A 16,070-nucleotide genomic window follows, 5' to 3' on the forward strand; every position below is an offset into this window, starting at 1 on the left:
TTCAGAAAATCTTATCTAGCAGGACCGGGGGGCTGGGGTACAGCGGGGCCGACTTGTAAAATGGATGAAGAGCAAGCATCCATCGCGTGTACGGCTTCGCTCAATAAACTTCGTGCGAGCCTCGTCGAATCGGGAGGGCCATAATAAAGACGAATCGTCGTTCCCTGGTAAAAGTTGCTAAGTGGAAATTTCACGGGCCATCACGGTGGAACTTATCTCTTTTGGCCCGTGTTTAGGAAAAGATTCATGAAGTTTAGTAAATGGAAACGGCGCAAAGAATTGTCTGGCTACGCGTACCCCTTCGAGCGGAAGGGAAACTTTGTTTAAAATCGTCTTTTTCGTAGTTCCAACATGTTAAATTGAAATTGAGAGCTCCTTATATATTATTTAAAAAAAAAAGAATATTGGATTACATTTGGGAAAGAAAACTCTGATCAAAATTATCAGAAACAGAAAATCGTACAGGAAACCTTACCTTTCGGATTATTCCTTTTTATTGAATTTAAATTTAATAGTTTTATATGGTGTGTTTATAACACTATCATATTTATAAAACTCTTTTTTAAAAAAAGAAAACTGATCAAAATGATCAGAAACAGAAAATCGTACAGGAAACCTTACCTTTCGGATTATTCCTTTTTATTGAATTTAAATTTAATAGTTTTATATGGTGTGTTTGTAACACTATCATATTTATAAAGCTCTTTCAATTTTTTCGAACAAATAGTACGAATAGAAATCATCGTGAAAATGAAAGAGAAGTTTACTCTTCTTCGACCAGTTACTGGTTAGGAAACCATAATCGTACGTGCGGTATTACTTTCCCGTATCTTTACGAACGTACTTTCGAGACCATAAACGTTCCGTTGTAAAATTTACAGCGAGGAAACACCGCGAGCGAGCTCTGAAGACTTCACGCGGTTCGCGTCGTAATCTACAGGGAAGCGTCTGACTAACAACGGGGCTATTCTACTTGGGGAGGTACGAGTTACCGGGAATCAGTCCACTAATAAAATTAATGGCGTCGAAGGAACGAATAGAATTGCAGAGGATTTAGAAGCTTCGAAATATCGAGTCATGGTCGGGGAAAAATGTATTCGAAAATTATTAAAAATTTTATGGGAAAAATAGTATACTTGAATTTTACTGCGTCGGAATCTGTTCGAAAATTTTGCGAAAATTCAGAGACGACGTAAATGGAATGTGATCTAGGGAGGTATATTTTATCTGTGAAAAAATATTGTGAAAATATTTCTTAGCGGGATTTCGAGCGATCCACCCGGCTCGAGCCGAGTGTGCTCGTTTGAGCAGTCTTGACTGCTTGCATTTTAATATCGCGGTCGAGGGAATGCATCGCGTGTCAGTGCAACAGGTGACACGTTTCGAAATTGTCAACGTTTCATCTGACGATAAAATCGGATCGTAGTTCACGCGTTTACGTCCTTCTGCCACGAGAATCTCAGACAATTTCTCGGATCGTTCAGCGACAGTCAGATGCGTTTCAACGCTATCACGCAACCGACACGCATTTGCATATCGCAACAACGTTCGAACAACGCTTTCTTTCTGTTAACAATAATTTACGTCTTATATAATTTACGAGCTTTCAAAAATTCAACAATTAGAAGCAGACGTTATACTTAAATGCGAATTTAAAGGGCTATATTAAATTGTAGGCAATCTTGAAGATTTCAAAACTTTATTTTTCCACGAAACCTTCATTAATAATCTTGAGAAATAATATAGACTGCTTCGTGAGATATAGACTTTGTTCTAAGATTGTACAAAATTTGGTAGGGAAACAATTTAATTATTAATTTACTACTGTGATTGTATAATTGCATTACAGTAATTTTCAAAATATAAACGTATATTTTGTAAACCAATATTGGTCGCAATAATTATTTATCCACACATATTCTGAAGATATTGGATCATGTAAATACAGTAACAATATAATAAACGATGTTCTGTCAAACTTGTGAATGATGAAAATAATAATACAATAGTATTGCAACTAGTAAATTCAACAAGAATAATGTAATAGACGTTGAACGATGGATGTCTTCGTATGCTTCAAAGAGTATTTTCGCGAAACGTTTTTAAAATTCATGTTAAGCAGGTTGGTCCCACTAGAATATTTTCGACGGTCTCTCAGTAAATAAAATATTTTTCCCGGCTCTCGATGTAACGTACAGCCCTTTCCCAAGTACGTGAAAAGATTTTCTGTGGAAGCAGTTTCGCGATGAATTATTGACGGGTCTGTGGTCGACTTCGTCTAGTTGAGAATGTAATTTATAGCCTAACGCGGACCCTTATCAGAGCTTGCAATAACAACACGTGCCAGGATCGAATATTCTTGTTTAAAATGTCATAGACGGCAGAAAAATGTCACGAATCTCCAACAAATCGTAGACGGTCAATTATTGGAAGGGAGACTTCGAGGAACGAAATCCGCTTGGAATGAGTGTCGAATGGAGGGTGGATATCTCATCGATCAAACTGGGGTTCGTACCAATTTTACGTTTCATTTCTAAGATGCAATCTAGCGGAACTTGCAAATAACGATGACGGAAAGATAATATTCTACTATTGCTTATTTATTTTTGGAATTGATAAGATATATTATTCATTGATTTATTATAATATACAGGGTGTTCGGCCACCCCTGGGAAAAATTTTAATGGGGGATTCTAGAGACCACAATAAGACGAAAATCAAGAATATCAATTTGTTGATGGAGGCTTTGTTAAAAAGTTATTAACGTTTAAAGTTCCGACCGTACTGAATTTTTTTCTCGAAAGTGCGTAGGATTTCGGGGGTATGTGTAATGACCAAAAATGATTGTAATTGACCCCTGTAATTAAATATAATTTTTTTAGAATGATTTGAAAATTTTTTTTTCCGTCGAAAAATTTAGGCACCTACCCCCTGTCGATTTTTCTTAAAAGTTCCTTTTTCATTTTTAGTAATTTTGTTTAACGCCCTACAGAAAAGTTGTCTAATACTTTTTTGTAGGTATCCATGAGCTCTACTTCAGAAAAAAGTTTCATTTAAATATATTCACAATTGTAGGAGTTATGGCTGTTTGAAAATTGGACTATTTTTATGGGGTTTTTCTCATTTTGCGGGGTCAAGGATCAACTTTCCGAATATTTTTATGATTCCTACATATTCTACACTAAAATACGCGGCGTTTGGCTTTTTGAACATTAAAATCGTCCAATCCGTTCAGAAGTTATGACGTTTTAAAGATTCGCATGAAAATTCAGTGAAACATATCGATGGTATGGTCAGACATTATAGTTTCGGAAAAGAATTTTTTTCTCGAAAGTGCGTAGGATTTCGGGGGTATGTGTAATGACCAAAAATGTTTGCAATTGACCCCTGTAATTAAATATAATTTTTTTAGAATGATTTGAAAATTTTCTTTTCCGTCGAAAAATTTCACATCTCGAATTTTTTCCTAGAAAGTGAGTAGGATTTCGGGGGTATGTCTATTCACCAAAAATGATTGTAATTGACCCCCGCAGCCGAAAATAATTTTTTCAGAACGATTTGAAATTTTTGAATTTAATTGATAATAACTTTTTAACAAAGCTTCAGTCAAGAAATTTATATTCTTGATTTTGGCTTCTAGAATCTCCTATTAAAATTTTTCCCAGGGGTAGCCGAACACCCTGTATATAACTTCAGTTTGAATATTGGGGGTGGGGAAATGAAGGAAAAAATTACTAGTAATATTCATTCTATCCCTTGAATATTTGATACGAAATAAGGAAATGGGTGTCGATACTTTTATACATCGAAGAGGATCCAAATTAAAGGGAATATCGTTTCTATAATATTAGTTCAGTTGAAAATTGTTTCTTTCTCAAACGTGATCCAACGGGAGAAGTAAACGTTTTTACTTTTTTATTAAAAACTACATCCATATGTGCACGAGTGCAATACCTTAGCAGCAACATGTAAACTCCACTCGACCGCCATTATCCGCGTTCGAGAGTTCACTTTACTTTAAGAATTTATTGCATTCCCGTGCTGTAAAAATTCCTCAACGACTGAGTAAACTTCCCTCATAAAACATTCTTCCTTTATAGTCTATCAATATGTATTAAACCATCTGTTGCAACGAGAGATCGAAAGCCCGCGTTCGACTACGGAACAAGTTCCCTTTCCTCCTCGATCCGATTCTCGTCTATCGTCGCGAAATTCGCCATTGTTCCACCCCTGTCGCGGGGATCGACGTTAACACTCGGTCGCTAAGCCTCGCGTCCATTTCCCCCGACGACAAAATTCCCGTACATAAATTTCGGACGGATCTGGAGAGCTTTCGCGCCGTTGAATCGGCTCAGATTTCCATCGAGGCGGTCGCGAAGGAATATAATGCCCAAGAAGAAACGTATCTTCGATTCGCTCGATCCGGTAATATCCGGTGTTCGTTCGAGAGACTTCCAACATCGCGAGAGGAAAAAGAAAAAAAGGAAAAGGGAGAAAGGACGGGACACCTTCTTCCAAAGACTTCGTGGGGGGGACGGGACAATGGTCACAGAGGGGATGGTTCCATTCAGGGGGTGAAATAACGGTCAGCGCGATTTCCGATCTTTGTGCCCGAAAATCGTGCTTGATCCCTCGCGCCGTCGAAGGAAGTGCAAGCCGGGGAACTTCTCGATTTCCGGCACGAAGATGAAAAGAAGTCGAGAACGGCTGTTTGGATTACAAGGCAAAATACGTAGAAACGGGAATCCCGTAATCCTACAATACAATTTTCCCCGGCGACTTTCTGGCGTGTGTCGTTTCACCCTGACGCACTGAAATTATTTTCTTACTTCGTTATTTCTTCGAAATTATTTCGAGCACGTTTCAAAAATAATAACAGCATTTTTCGAGAAGATCCGTCGCCAAATTCGAGATTCAAATCGTCCATAGTACGCGTCGAACCGCGAATTCTCAGCTCCCTCGAGTTTCGAAATTTTCTGCAAACAAGACCGAAGTTGCGCGAACGCAACAGAGACGTTTCAAGGGTGGCTGGAGGAAGGGGAGTCTTCCAGGAGATGGAAGAGCGTTAGAAATATCGCGGTTACCATCGTCGCTTTCTCGGCCGCTGTTTTGCCTGCCGCTATTTACTCGGTTCTACCCTGGCAAGAATAAACCTCCCAGGAGAGGATAAAGACGGTGGTTAAGCTGCCGCGCGGCGAAGAAGTCGGGAAGTGAGCTCGACGAGGCAACGCAGGGGCGACAGAGGCCAGGAGGGTGGGAAATAGGGCCGTAGAAACGCGCCAGAGAAATAGATTATGGCCCGCGGGTGTGAGTGGAACTCCGTTATTCCTCGAGGAAAAGAGATTACAAGATGTATCATCGCCGAGGCTTGCCAACACTTTACCCGGGGCTCTACCCGTCACGGTAATCGAGTCCTTAATGCGGTGTAATAACGGCGATTTGGATGAGTTTTTCTGATCGGCGATACAGGGTGAAAAACGCCGTAGAAAACTGCAATTCGTTCGTTAAAAGGTTGACACCGATTTCTGTATCTTGCAAGATCTCGCATCGTTTCTCGCGCGAAGTAGAATCTTTCAACGAACTTCCATCGTGAAATTGGAATTTACTTTATTTTTCGTACAAAACTCACTACAGAAATGTGTAACAGAGAATTGACAATATGACGGTAATAAAGTAGTGGTTTTATTTTTTGAAGTGAAAGAGTCTCTGTTCGAAAGCTCATAGATGACTTAAACTTTTGATTTTAACGAATCTTATGATTCCATAATTGTTTGGAAAGTATCCACAGAGAGTTTAAATATTTAGTAAAGCTTCATGTTTGAACGACTGACATGAAAATTTTGAAATATTAATATTCAACATCCATTTTACTTTCTATTGCTTCATCTCGTTTATTCTTGGATTTCACGCAACACTGAGATTAGAATCAAAATTGCTACCTAGCTGGCTTTCGAGAGAACCGGTAGTCCACTTTTGTCCAGTTTTATCACTCCAAAGCATGAATTAGTGGTAAAGTTACTAGGATTATCTATAGTTGAAATCACAGAAGTCTACATATAATCTACTTCTCGCTATATTATCCCAAGATTATTCAATTATTCACTGGCTGACGTCATTTCTTTTTATGCAACGTAGATAAAAGTATCACAGGTAGACATAAACATTCTTTTAATGACGTACATTCTCAATTTATTTAAACTTTTCGTCATATAATCCGAGTAAATAATCAAGAAGCAACATTATGTATTTTTCATAGACGTGCAAAATAAACATTGGCGGATTTTTCACCCTGAGAACAATTTGAAAATGAAAACCGAATGGTTACTCGAAACATGAGATGTTTGTTTTTCTACCTGCATCAAGTAATTGAATATTGCACATATTTGGACGTCGAGTTCGATGTTTGTTAACTTTAACTGATTTAAAAATACTTAACATGAATTCTGTAACAATCTCAAATAAATCTATAGAAAAATATATATTTATTCAAGAAAGGAAATTTCATATTTTTTAAAGGATCAGCGTGAGTTCTAAGAAGCTAAAAGCGAGGTTTTCTGGTGAGAATTTCATCCTATTTAGTTTGCAGTTAGTGTAGGTTAAACTGGAAAAAATTGGACAGAATTCGAAATAGTTACGGAATTTTTTAAATGGGTTCCGTTGAAACAGTTGAAATGGAATTTCTGTGCCCCGAGGATATGGAAATACCTCGACGAGAGTATCGCAGCGACAGAAATTCGCACAATCGCCGAACATGCGTCGAAAATAAATATTTTTCCATTTACAAAAACGTAAATCTTTCGACACGGTTTCTAATACGATCCCTTAAAAATTACTATAAAATTTTTCTAACGGAATGTTTCCATAATCTGCGATGGATATGTTGTTAAAATAAAGCGAATCTATGTGAAAAGGTAAATCGAAAATGTAGAATAACGTATGGGAATAAAAACCAAGTAGAAATACCGAGTAATGGTCAGACACACAGGTCAAAGTCGTATTCGACTGAATATCTCACGAACTTTCAGCATTCACTGGAACCGAAATTCGAATAACATATATTCCACCTTCGATACCAGTCATTGAAACCGTTATTCCTCATTTCCGTTTCACGTTGACACAAAAAATGAACCCTATTGTACCGCCGAGTCTTTGTCTTCGGTTTTCGCTACTTTGTGCATCGAAAACGGGGCAAATACTGTTTCAGAATCCGTGTCGTATCGTCGCGGAGGGGGGAACAATCAACGCATCACAGTCATCTCCCAGCCCCGACACAGCGGAACGTTAACCTGCCGCATCGGGTCCATTTAACAAGCCAAAACAAAAGACGGAACAAAGTTGGCAGCTGGTTTCGGTGCCAGCGTGAAGTGACTTTTAATAAACCGAGTGCTTCAACGACTTAGTCGAGACTTACTTAAAGAGGTAGGCAGAAGAAGAGGAAGACAGCCCCTCTTCCACGGCGGTTGTTGCCAACGGATCGAGAGGGTTGGTCGCGGTGGCGCGAGCCGGAAAGTGGAAACCTAGGGTTGCCGTGCGTGGGAGGGGCGAGGGACGGTTCCTTTGTTCTTGGCGGGCGTTTTGTTTCAGGATTACGAGCTTATGAAGTATTCGCGTTTATCTGTGGCAACTACATGACCGTTGGGGGGGTGGGGGGTTGGCGCGGAACGGACAAACTGGAGCGAGACAACTAAAAGCGGGACTGCTGTCTGTTAATCTGCGAGCCGTGCTGCTGATTTCGAATTAATTATCGCCTTAAACTGCTGCTCGCGTTTAATTCCTATCCGTGCTTCAGCTGCCGCGCACGGAACACGGCGTTTCTGATTTTTATCATCCGTGGGTTACAGGATGTTTGAGGCACCTGGTTTCTGTTACTCGAATTGATAATATCCGTAACGAACTAAAATTTTAGGTAATAATGTGTGTGGTTTCTTTTTCTCCAAATATAGTGGAGGAGACAGGTGAATATAATGGCGACTGTATTCGATTGCATGAGAAATAATTTATTTGTAATAATAATTACAGTCTTCACCATTTATTGACCGAATAACTGGCCTTTATACGAGAAATATATTTATAATTCTGTCGAGGAACTTTTTACATAATTTGGACTTGATACAATTCCACGCATGACGTATATAAATGTGCGTGTACGAAGATTTTTGTTTAATCACGTTTAAAACAGTTCTTACAGAACGAAAAGTACTTAGCAACGAGAACGAGAAACGTTTCTACTAATTATAATCCATTTAGAATCCATTAAAAGCACTGTCACTGTTGGTGCACGTCTCTGTTTAAAAGCGTGCAACAAAATTATGTCGAAATGCATTTTATAATACTCTGGTATATGCGTTTCGAGTCATATGTGACTGTGATTGTGAAACAAAAATAGGCTGCTACATTTAGAAGTCCATTAATGGAATATTAATCAACTAGTAGTACAGGTCAACCATATACGCGACATTATTATTATTCGCGTTACGTAAATTTGGTTCGTAAAAGATATGCTTTATTTTATTTTATATACGCGTATTGGCATTACCTTCTTTGCTTATGTCATATATTTTTAATTCGTTGAAAAGAAATAGGAGAAAGAACAAGACCATGGCACTTTAATTTCCTAACTTCGACTGCTATTTAATTAAACGCTATTCATGGAGATGTTCTATAATTTATTCGCAGTCTAAGTAATTGCACGGTTAACGGAACTCCGCAAAAAAAAGAGGAGAAAAGAAAAACTCAATACGATGAACACTGTTCCGCCGAAATTCCACCTTCGCCTCGCTGATCTTGAATTCATCCACGTAGTTTCTAATTAAATGTCTCGTGCTCCGAGCATTCTCTTTTAAATTACATTTAATTACATTCATCTGATCTGTGTGCTTCCTGGCCATGGTCTCCGTAGACAGCTTCTCCGATACAACGTTCTCCTTTAGAAACGTAATAATTCAAAATGATAATGAATTGTTTCCATAATTAAACTCGAAGTTCAGACCTTTCTTGCAAGTCCCAGCTATTCCCAACTATTTGCTTCGCGTCCTGCAGATTTTCGTGCCCCGAATTGTTCCGAACATACAATTAAAAGCACCGATCTTGCCACCCTTGCATTATAAAGTATTCTATTACACTTGATACGTCGTATTATTCAGAATTATTGTCATCATAATTACTTCCCAACAATTTTTATCGACAAAGAGGTTTCCCCTACGAGAAATTTTCTGCCACACGTGCTCTGAAAGCTCTTATTCAAAGAGTGTGTATATATAGAGCCACACAGGAGAACAGGTTGATTTAATGCCAATAAAAATGCGTCGAGGTAGCAAAGAGGGTTAATATTAAACTTAATCAACGCTAGATTTACAGACATTTTCTTTTAATCTGAAACTCATCAAATTGACGGATTTCATAAATTTAGTGTTAAAGATGCATGAAATGGAGCGATTAACTCTTACCGTATTTTCGAGACCACGGCTGGCGTGAATTCCAGCACGGGGAAGCCTAACTCCTGGGGCCTGACATCTTCCAAGCTGCTGTACCTGACGTAAGTGCAGGGCGGCGTAGAAATATCTGGAAGTAAATATAGAAAAAGTATCGATCAATATACGATAAAAATAACATGTTCATTGAGTTTCATAGAACTAATTAATGCGAAAGGCTCCTGATACTCGTGTAGAAAATATCATAAAATAATTTAAAAAACCTTCCCTTGATACCAGAAGTGTTACCTCACAGCCTGGCAAGGAACACCATCCGTTTTACGATCCTTAATTTTTATATCTGACAAACAGGTAGAACACAAAAAAATAGGTACAATTTAGTTGTCTGTGTACGTATATAATACACGGAAGAACTCTTTTAACATTTAAAAATCTTGTAATGCATTTTCTTTCCTTGTTACTTGCTTAAATACAGGGTGTTCGGCCACCCCTGGGAAAAATTTTAATGGGGGATTCTAGAGGGCAAAATAAGACGAAAATCAAGAATACCAATTTGTTGATGGAGGCTTTGTTAAAAAGTTATTACCGTTTAAAGTTCTGCCCGTACTGAATTTTTTTTTCGAAAGTGCGTAGGATTTCGGGGGTATGTGTAATGACCAAAAATGCTTGTAATTGACCCCTGTAATTAAATATAATTTTTTTAGAATGATTTGAAATTTTTTTTTTCCGTCGAAAAATTTAGGCACCTACCCCCTGTCGATTTTTCTTAAAAGATCCTTTTTCATTTTTAGTAATTTTGTTTGACGCCCTACAGAAAAGTTGTCTAATACTTTTTTGTAGGTACCCATGAGCTCTACTTCAGAAAAAAGTTTCATTTAAATATATTCACAATTGTAGGAGTTATGGCTGTTTGATTTTGCGGGGTCAAGGATCAACTTTCCGAATATTTTTATGATTGCTACATATTCTACACTAAAATACGCGGCGTTTGGCTTTTTGAACATTAAAATCGTCCAATCCGTTCAGAAGTTATGATGTTTTAAAGATTCGCATGAAATTTCAGTGAAACATATCGATGGTATGGTCACACATTATATTTTCGGAAAAGAATTTTTTTCTCGAAAGTACGTAGGATTTCGAAGGTATGTCTAATGACCAAAAATGATTGTAATTGACCCCCGCAACCGAAAATAATTTTTTCAGAACGATCTGAAATTTTTTAATTTCGTCGAAAATTTTTCCAATCGGTATGGAACTTTAAACGTTAATAACTTTTTAACGAAGCCTCCATCAACAAATTGGTATTCTTCATTTTCGTCTTATTTTGGCCTCTAGAATTTTCTATTAAAATATTTCCCAGGGGTGGCCGAACACCCTGTATAAAATCCAAACTTTAAGAAGCAAATACGTTACTCGGATCGTAAAGAATTCATTTTTTTTCGATGGGCATGTTGATGAATGGCCGCCAGTGGCCGATATATTTTCGAATAATAATTGAAAATATATCCTCCATGATTCTAAATTTTAATAACACCGTAGGACGACGTAATTTAGGTCATGTATTCAAAGGGTCACAGAAACGAGGCAATTTCCGCGCGTTCGGAATTAAACAAAAACGTGTCGCAATTTCGTCCCTTCAATCCCACCTCCTATCATGACAGCTTTTAATATCGTGTCACTCAACAGGTCGCGCCGGTACGTACCGTGTCCAAGATTACGTACCGTGTCCACGCGAAACGCGATTTTTTTTTTTTCTCTCGTCGCGTTGTAACGATCCCCGGCGCAATCCGCGCCGACTAATTTCGTATTTGAACCGTGTTCCGCGGTATGAAACGATCATCACCGTTTTGGACTTCTGCCGGCAGCGCCTAGGCTGGCTTTGTTCGCCCGTGGAGCGGCATGAAAGGGTGAAAGGGTGGCGTTCGGATAACGAGCCGACAGCGTTAACGTCGAAAAATCAATAGAGCCTCGTGCATTCCTCATAAATAAATATGAATATCGCGACCCTTCGGTGCCGTGTATCGAAGGTAAATTTATTATAAAAACGAGCCTTGGCCTTTGGATCCTGAATAATCGAAGAGATCGATTCGACGAAATGGTGTTCGATGAATGTTGATGATCAACCTACACGCTCTGTCCCTCGTTCCTCGAACGCTTCGTAACGAAACATTGTTCATCCAGGGAATATTTCTCACATGTAAATTCACGAATAAGCTCAAAAAATGTTGAATCATTGCGCGCAAAATGGAGTAAGTCGTCCGTAATATAAAACCATTTTTCGTTGCTGGTGTAATACGGGTTGAGGGGGTAAATTCAACCTTGACAAAAACGAAGATTTATCTTTCCCGCAGAACATCCCCAGGACGGTGATAAATATCGAGGAAAAGGTTTAACGAAAACGTAATTTTTGTACAGAAATAATTATCGAGAAACTTGACGAATATAATTCTGTATATTTATACGTTTAGAATTCTTTATAATGTGTGATCTAAGAACGAATAAGAGAGTCTTTCTATATATTTTACAGAAAGGAGTACAAGTATCGATATACTATATCTTTGTCGAAATTCTGTCGATGAGAAGAGTTCGACGCTAAAATAATATTTCGAAAGCATCGCGACAAATCCATGGATTTGTTCGCGAAAGAGAGTAATATAGCTGCCCGGGGTACAGTCTAAAATAGGATGAAAAGTTAGAAAGAAAGAACTCCCCCATAACAATGCGGTATCTAATTTATCATGCAGATCCGCAAGCTTACGAAGAAGAGGTCAGGCAAAAAAGCAGAAGATTCCTTTACAAAGCTTCGTGCTTTTAAGTTTTCGAAGCGAGACCTCCCTGTTCCACAGAAGTAAGTGCAGTATAAAGAGTTAGTACAAGGAAGAAGAGAAATGCTGAGCTCCGGCGGAAGTGAAGAATACTTCCTTCGTCCGCAATACCCAATAGTTTCTTCGATGTACTGCTATGGTTACAAAGTAGAATCTGAGTTGTCATCCTTCTTCTTTCGAAAGATGAAACTGCTACAAAAATATGAGGTTACAAAAGGAACTCTGTCCCTTCTATCTCTGAAATTGTTTTGCAATTTTCTAAGGAGGTCATACGTGATATATGTACATTAGGAAATTATAAATAACATAAAAATACCTTTATTACTTAAAAAATGAAGCATGGAAATTTCTATTCACGTCGAAGATTCCAGATATTTAATAAAAAATATTGCACAGGATGGGATACAGGAACGTCAGTTTTTATTTATTAATTTCTTGATATCAAAATAAAAATATTTTCTGAAAGGTACATTAGCCAATGCGATGAAGAATAGTATTCCATTTCAATAATTAAAACGGAGCGCTATATAGAGAATATTCGTTTCAAAGGAATTATATTTCCATATAGACAGATTGCTTTGTCGATTCAATATCACGATAGAAGTATCGATAGGAAAAGTGTGTTTCACCGGCGGCACAACTTTTTAATTATCGTCGCAATAGCATTGTTATTAATTGCTTATCTGCTCAAGGAGGCACGCTGGAACAATAGGAGGAACGAATGAGGAAGAAACAAACAAAAACTGAGACAATGTAAAAACGAGGAATCCCTGAAACAATTTAAGTCGCGTTGAATTGCAGGAGAGTTCCGTGCTGAATGAGAGGATGAAAACTTTTTAATTCCTGTTTACGTTATAAGAATAGTCGCGATTTTTACTCGGCGACGAGACCAGTCAGTCTCGTTGTTCTCGACGCGTGACGAAACAACTGCTTAATTTTCATAAATAAAACAAGCGTACGAAATGGATTTTGAGAAACGAGCCCCTAGGAAACATTTTAATGGGGGATTCTAGAGGCCAAAATAAAACGAAAATCAAGAATACCAATTTGTTGATGGAGGCTTCGTTAAAAAGTTATTAACGTTTAAAGTTCCATACCGAATGAAAAAATTTTCGACGAAATTAACAAATTTCAAATCATTCTGAAAAAATTATTTTCGGTTGCAAGGGTCGATTACAATCATTTTTTATCATTACACATACACTCGAATTCCTACGCATTTTCGAGAAAAAAATTACTTAACGAAAAATGTAATTATGTCTGACCATACATTGATATGTTTCCCTGAAATTTTTCAGCGAAAAAAAAATAATTTCAAATCGTTCTGGAAAAATTATTTTCGGTTGTGGGGGTTAAATACAATCATTTTCGGTGAATAGACATACCCCCGAAATCTTGCGCATTTTCGAGAAAAAAAATCAATACGAGCGGAACTTTAAACATTAATAACTTTTTAACGAATCCTTTATCAAGAAATTGTTATTCTTGATTTTCGTTTTATTTTGGCCTCTGGAATCCCCCATTAAAATTTTTCCCAGGGGTGGCCGAACACCCTGTATAATATGTACAATTCTCGCAGCTTTGGAGATATTAACAGTCTGACTGAAACAGATGGTTATCTAACTATTCTAAACAAGGTAATTAGCGAACGCAGTCGAATGTACGGGCAGCGCTGCTCTACGAGAGAATAGCTTCGAAAATCTCCGCAGGAACAAATCATAAAGCACTCCTACGACTACCGATAAATTCGCCACTGGCGAACCATTACCCTGAATCACCCGATGCTTTCAAAAAATTCTACCAACGACAACAACGCTAGACGACTGGAAAGCGGCAAAACAAGAGGCTCGACGAAGATACGAAAACTTCCGCGTCTCGAACGAGTACGATGGGGGCACGATTGTTGGCGCGTGGGTGGGGGTTAAAATAGGGGGCGCGAGTTCTAGTACAGTGGTCTTCAACCTGGAGAAACGACGTGCTACTTGTTGAAATTTTAAAATCGAATGAACCATAAATCACACGAAAGAAGGGAATTTTTTTTAAATTAATCCTCTCTAGATTAACAATATGCAATTTCGTCTTTACTAATTAAAAACAACCAAAACGTTTGTGTTAGGTAAACCATGTTTGTTCAGACGTTTCTCAATTTTTTAAATATAACTGGCACATTTTAAGGGTGAATTTCATCCCCTCGAAAGTGTTACTGAACACAGCTGGGCAAACGATCGATGCACAGAGTCTATTAAAACGAAATAAGTCGGACGGTGTACTTAATTATTCTTTCTGTTCGTTTCAGTTAACACGATCGAGTAAATCGATTGGAAGGAATAACCAGGGTGCTCGAGGGCGACTGGTTGGCGACCACTGTTCTAGTCGAAGAGTTCCGAAGGCGCCTGGAGCATCTTCGAACGTTGGGGTATATACCAACTGCAGACAGCTCGCTTTAAAGGGTGAAATGGCTTTCCCAGCCGCCATCCGTCCGCAGCAACCGGGGCAAGTAAGGTGAATTTGTCCTGTTTTAAGCTCAGCCAACGAAAGAACAGCCCCCGATCGTCGGTGGCGCGGTGTCAGACATCGAGCAAAACAGAAAACGTCAGATTCCCGATGAACCTGGGCTCGCGGCGGGCGTGAAAGAACCTCATCGATTTTACAATCTCCGTGCCTCCTCCTCTCTTACCTTTACAGACTATTACCCCCTCCGCGTCTCTACCTGATAACTTCGTGTCCCGAAATTTTCTCTCCCTTTCCTGACCCTCTCCTTCCAACCCTCTGCCTTTTTCAGTGCCCCGACGGTTTTTTTTTTCGGGCCGTGTTACGTTCTACTGATTCACAGTTAATGAGGCGGGAACAGACTATCCAGCATAAACCGGGGGTGCTCGCAAATTGTTAAAAAATTCACCTCTCGACGAGCGTTTCTTCAATTATAGAAAATTCCAGCGCGCCTTAGGGACGATGGCGAAACGTTCCAGCGAACGCCACGCGTGTGTTCGGTGGAAAAGATTGATATTCGATCGATCGAATATCGTAATTAATAAACCAAAGATAATAGAATAATAGAAGGTATAGAAGAGGAGGTTTTCGAAAATATTTTGGAAAGATCTCTCCAGCGATGCTTCAGTGAAAGTGAAAAAGAATTAGTACAGATTGAGTGAACAATTTAAATGGACGCACAGTCACATTTCGAGAAGATTTAGAAATTGTTTTTTTAATGGAAACTGATGGTTTTCCAGAGACTACGTTTCGACCTTCTTCTCTTTTATAGAATTACATAAAAGTAATATAAACCACAAGCTTGCTTCACGGTACGTAAACGGTTAATTTAATATGCAGTTTAGCATATTGACAATTTGAGAATTCTCTATTTTTACAGCGACGTGACGCGATTAAATATTAATGAAAGAAATGTCTGCTGCAGGTGGAAAAAGTTTAAAATTACCCACGGTGAAAAGAGCACACGAGTTTTCTCTCGAGAAGGCTTCGACCTTTGGAAACATGTTTCTGCGACTGAAGTTCACGATACTGCTGCGTCTCGGAAAACAGATAGCATTTAATATTTATGTCGTTTTCCAGGAGCTCTCGCAGACGTTCGATGGACCTCTTTGCCGCTGTTGGCTCAGGTATCTGGATTTGGCATCTAGCCGTGTGTTTGTACGTGCAGCTATCTATTTATTCGTCAATCCACGTGCACTTGCTCCTGTAGGTATTTACTCCTCATTAATCTTTCACGCACTATGCTTGTATCCTATCTGACTTTGGCGCCTGCTCTCGCTTCCAGCCCTTCGAAATCATCGAGCATTCCACGTTGCAGAACTAC

The 16,070-nt window shown here is 38.7% G+C and overlaps 1 protein-coding gene across 1 annotated transcript in view; it reads right to left on the minus strand.

The window, feature by feature from the left end:
* Positions 1-16,070, minus strand: part of LOC143341662 (uncharacterized) — a 200,699-nt gene that overhangs the window by 103,396 nt on the left and 81,233 nt on the right. The window contains exon 3 of the mRNA XM_076764646.1: positions 9,447-9,561. Within this exon, the coding sequence (XP_076620761.1) occupies positions 9,447-9,561 (115 nt within the window). The remainder of the gene's footprint in view (positions 1-9,446; positions 9,562-16,070) is intronic.

The sequence above is a fragment of the Colletes latitarsis genome, chromosome 5 (assembly GCF_051014445.1).
Source record: "Colletes latitarsis isolate SP2378_abdomen chromosome 5, iyColLati1, whole genome shotgun sequence".
Lineage (NCBI taxonomy): Eukaryota > Metazoa > Arthropoda > Insecta > Hymenoptera > Colletidae > Colletes > Colletes latitarsis.